The sequence below is a fragment of the Sinocyclocheilus rhinocerous genome, unplaced genomic scaffold (assembly GCF_001515625.1).
Source record: "Sinocyclocheilus rhinocerous isolate Xijiao unplaced genomic scaffold, SAMN03320098_v1.1 scaffold2882, whole genome shotgun sequence".
In the NCBI taxonomy this organism is placed as follows: Eukaryota; Metazoa; Chordata; class Actinopteri; order Cypriniformes; family Cyprinidae; genus Sinocyclocheilus; species Sinocyclocheilus rhinocerous.
This window is the reverse complement of record NW_015644632.1, coordinates 663624-668155: the sequence shown is the minus strand read 5'-3', so window position 1 is coordinate 668155 and position 4532 is coordinate 663624. Positions and strand designations below refer to the sequence as shown.

Genomic DNA, 4532 nt, shown 5'->3' with positions numbered 1-4532 from the left:
AGTTATCTGCTTTTGCAAAAAACGACTGTTGGAGTTATCTGCTTTTGCTATAAAACTTTTAATATGTAAAAAAACATACTTTCAATTAACTTTAATTTTGTAAATTACCTGTATTTGTTTAAGTTAGTATTGCTTAATCAAAACAACCCAACTGCAGTTTGATTCATATTACTTGGAATGCGCAATAAAAAAACGTGATTTATGCAAAAAAATAAAAATGGAGTTACCGGTTTTTGCAAATTAACTCTTCATATGCTAATGGAACACACTGCATTTTTAACCTGAGCGTTGCCTACATGTATCATCAATGATGAAAACCACAAATTAAAATGAAACGTCAGCAAGAAGCAAGTTATCAGGCGCAAGCTTGATGACTGCTGTTAACCTGTTAACTTTAGCCCACTGCGTCATCGATTAACATTTTCAAGGCAAAATTAGTCTATTTACAGTCATCTCGCCCCCATAAAGAGCTACCACTGTTGAACACTGTTAACATAAACGCTCATTGTTAGTAGTTTCACATGCGTTCTCAGCAAAACGAAGCTCTTTCTTGCTGCAAACGGGCCACGGGTATATAACCATCACTGGCTCCAGTATGATATATAGCGCTCAGCTGGTGTTAGTGGCAGTCCAGTCCTTTCTTTGGTTTGGTTGTTTTTTTTTTGTGTTTTTTTTTAAGAGTTGGCAATCATTCAGCAATCATATCCATGGTGGTTATCCTTATTAGCTCAGAGCGAGTGCTAATCTCGCTGACACAGGATGTGTAAGGGATCAGGCAGTCTAGATAGCAAACTACGCAAAACCTGAAATGGGTTAAAGATTGTGTTAGTTCATCTCAGTGGCAAAACCGCTACCTTCAAGTGTAAAACAAAAGTATGAACATGCAGTTCTTCATCGATTAGCTATAATGTTAAGCAAAGACACAGCAATCATATGATCAGCCGCTTACTCTCGAGCTCTGTTCCGAACCCCGCTGGGCTGCTTAGCTAGACGGCATTATGCTGCCTTCTAAAAGACCTCGATTTGTCAAAATCTCACCTCAACACATTTCATTAATAGACATGCTCTTCTTCATTTTGTCAATTCATCTGAATATCAACATTTCAGTCAAAACAGTTTTTAGATTAACTGATCTAATTATGTGTCTCTATAATCTGTGATATTGTATGATGTTGAATATCAAAGGTTGTTTTGTTTTGGACACACTAAAGTTTTTAGGTATGCGTAGCAAGATAATACATTTCCTTTCAATTCTATCAATGAGAACAAAGCTTTCAAATTCGGTCAATCTTATAATGAAATTCATTCAATAAATGTCAAATGCTCTTATATTACATTATATGTGTACTTGTCATCTTAATTATTTAATGTTTGTTTGTATAAATCTTTCATGAAGACAAGTTTTTATTACAGGCACCATTTATCTATAATATTTCAACATACAAGGAATTGGAGTAGAAACAAAAAGTTGATATGCAAACTGCCTTACGTGCAATTAAAATATTTATATACAACTCAGTTTTTATTTAAGTGTTGATTATACATAAAGTTGATTAATTGAATATTAAATAAACAATTTTGGTTTTGGTGTTTCAGTAAAAATCTCATATTCGGTGCATAATTAATTAAAACGTGTAATTATTATTATTATTAGTGTTACTATTAAGTAGGGATGCACCGATGTATTGGTCAGTAATCCGTATCAGCCAATAAAAGAGTGTGATTTTTATATCTGAAAATAAATACCAACTGAATATAATAGTTTGGGCTTAATATTAATATTTTTGTAATGTACCAAATGAGAGGGTTCCCTCTATAGTTTACAGCATTAGACATTTTTTTCCTTAAGAAATCCAAACTATCGGTATCGGAATAAATCATTCTGAATGATCTGTGGAATCGTTATCGGTTGAGAAATTTAGTATTGTGCATCCCTACTATTAAGACATAAATGATATTGATATGCCTGTATATAAGTCATAGAAGATATTAAGCAAATGTTTTTATTTATTTCCCTATTCATTTTATTGGCACTTATTTCCAAACTGGCTGATGCACCTGCACTTATATGTAAATATGTTACAATTTAAAAATAATTAAACTTTGTTTGTCTTCTCCTAACTTACCCTATATTTCAGCAAAGTGAAAAGCAATGTTTAAAAAAAAGTTTGGTAATGTTCACTGTATTACCCGATATTTGTGTGTGCGTTGTGTTGTAATTCTTATTAGAGTGTCACCATGCTAGCTTAGCAACATGTTAATGTCAAATTCCATTGGAATCAATGCTATCCACCTGATTTTTCCAGTAAGAGCAGGTGCAGGCATTTGTAAAATTTATGGGTCTGGCTTCTGGTGTCAAACGCTTCCAGCTATTTTTAGCTGTACAAAACAGCTCGTTTTGCTGCTTAATGTTGCAAACACACTGGTTTGTAGTGCAAACAGTTTTACCGTTTACTGCACTTTGTTATTATTCTTGTTATTTCCCTACAACGGCTAATGAACCGGCATTCTCGCAAATTCACAGAAAACGGCTTCCACATTGAAAAATAAGGTGGATTTGTTGTTTTCAAATTATTTGAGGCTTCTGTTTCATTTAGAATGTTGCCTTAGAAGCTCAACACACCTCAACGAGACCGCTCACAAGGTTTTGGGACAGAGCTCAAGACTAGTTTTCAGTCAACCGTACTGTGCTTACCTGGGTAACCCTGTCCATTGTAAGGGATGCCTACACACTGAGAGGAGTCACAGTATCCTGGAGGTCCAGGTGGTCCTCTGACTCCGGGTCCACCCTGCCGCCCTGGTGGGCCACGGGGCCCCGCTGTGCCTGTGGGGCCAGGGGGTCCTATCTGAGACTGCCCTGGTGGCCCTGGAAAAAAGCAGACAGAGGAGGTGTAAGAAAGCGTCCTTTACTTCGCCTCTAGGTTTTCACTGGATGTGGATGGGGAAAAGTGATTTCGAGCACTGTAATTTAAATATTTTGACTTCTTAATTAAAAGGAAGAAGGGGTAAATCTGTCTAGACGGTATAAACCAAACTGGAATGCTGTCCCTCGACTCTCCCTATCATGCACTCTGAAGTCAGCACATGTGTTGCCAATAAAGTCAAACTACAAACAGTGAGTCACCGCAAGCTTCCTCCTACTGTACATATACAATCGCTGTGTATTTCATTCACGGAGACGTCTTGGCATTGTTTGCACGAGGAAGATGTTTCCATTTCTTAATAGTTTTCTAGCTCCTGGAAATGTGTGGTTTTACATTAGCAGACTGGATAGTAATTAAACGCGTCCCCTGGAGAAAGTGCAGAATTGTTTGTTGTAGTTACCATGGAGCGAATAATTCATTCAGAGCCTTTGTGTTGCGCTGGGATGAGTGTATCAGGAGTGACTGCGTTCAGAATGCTAAGCATGTCTGTACAAATTCTCTCCAATAATAACTGGATTACTTCGGCCTTATGATCATGGCTCAGCATGGAATCTACCACTTTGGCCAGCTTTGCTTCTTATGATAATGGAAGTGCCTTGTTGACTGAAAACAGAATTGTTTCCAGGTTTTCGTGTATCAGGAGGCCTGGGTGCAGATTATTACTGTTATAATATCTGTGACATCTTCTGCATTGGCCCCTAACAGGCAATGGGATTAAAAGACAATTAATATTTATGAATATTCACAAATATAATCAATTTGAGTGCTCTGCCGGATGAGAACAAAGCTTGAACTGAACTGAGCTAAATAATAACACTATTGTCTTCTGTTCTTATTGAATAAACTACCCACGGATGTCTGGAGTCAATTCATGAGATCATTTCAGATTTTAACTGAACAGTAAGATCATTTGGACGGTTGATTCAGGTATAGCCAGCAGGAAATAAGCGTGCTGACTGCCCTGATAGTGGCTCTGCTGCTTATATTTGCGGGGAATACGGTTTTTCGTCCACGTCGACTGAAGAATGCAGATGTTCCACTGATAATGGAACCGAATTCTTTCATGAACATTCTTTAGAATAAAATTCTTCTTAACTTCTATTTTCTTCAAAAAAAAAATTACTTAAGGGGTGAAAAATGTTTGGATTATTTTGTATTCCAAAAAAATTCTTAAGAATATATGTATTTGTATTTATATTTTTTCTTAAGATTAAGACAAAACTGAATAATTCAAGTTGTATGCTTGGAATCACTTCTGGTTCCTTTCTGATGATACTCAGCACTATATTCATGGCCCGACGAAACACCAATACCAATTCACCATATCAGTTCACAAAACTAACGGAATGCATAGATGATATATAAAAAAAGGATGACTAGTAATTTGCTACTGCTAAATTCTAAAAAAACAGAGGTTTTAATTATTGGACCAAAAACCTCTGCATGTAATAACCTAGAACACTGTCTAACACTTGATGGCTGCTCTGTTAATTCCTCATCATCAGTTAGGAACCTAGGCGTGTTATTTGATAGCAATCTTTCCTTTGAAAACCATGTTTCTAGCATTTGTAAAACTGCATTTTTCCATCTCAAAAATATATCTAAATT

General features: G+C 36.3%; 1 protein-coding gene across 1 annotated transcript in view; it reads right to left on the bottom strand.

Annotated features, from left to right (window-relative positions):
* Nucleotides 1-667: 667 nt before the first annotated feature.
* The window catches only part of col12a1a (collagen, type XII, alpha 1a), an 82175-nt gene continuing 78310 nt past the window's right edge, over nucleotides 668-4532 (bottom strand). The window contains exons 63-64 of the mRNA XM_016576526.1: nucleotides 2696-2866; nucleotides 668-803 (exon numbers count right to left, since the gene is read on the bottom strand). Of these exons, the coding sequence (XP_016432012.1) occupies nucleotides 793-803; nucleotides 2696-2866 (182 nt within the window). The 3' untranslated portion in view covers nucleotides 668-792. The remainder of the gene's footprint in view (nucleotides 804-2695; nucleotides 2867-4532) is intronic.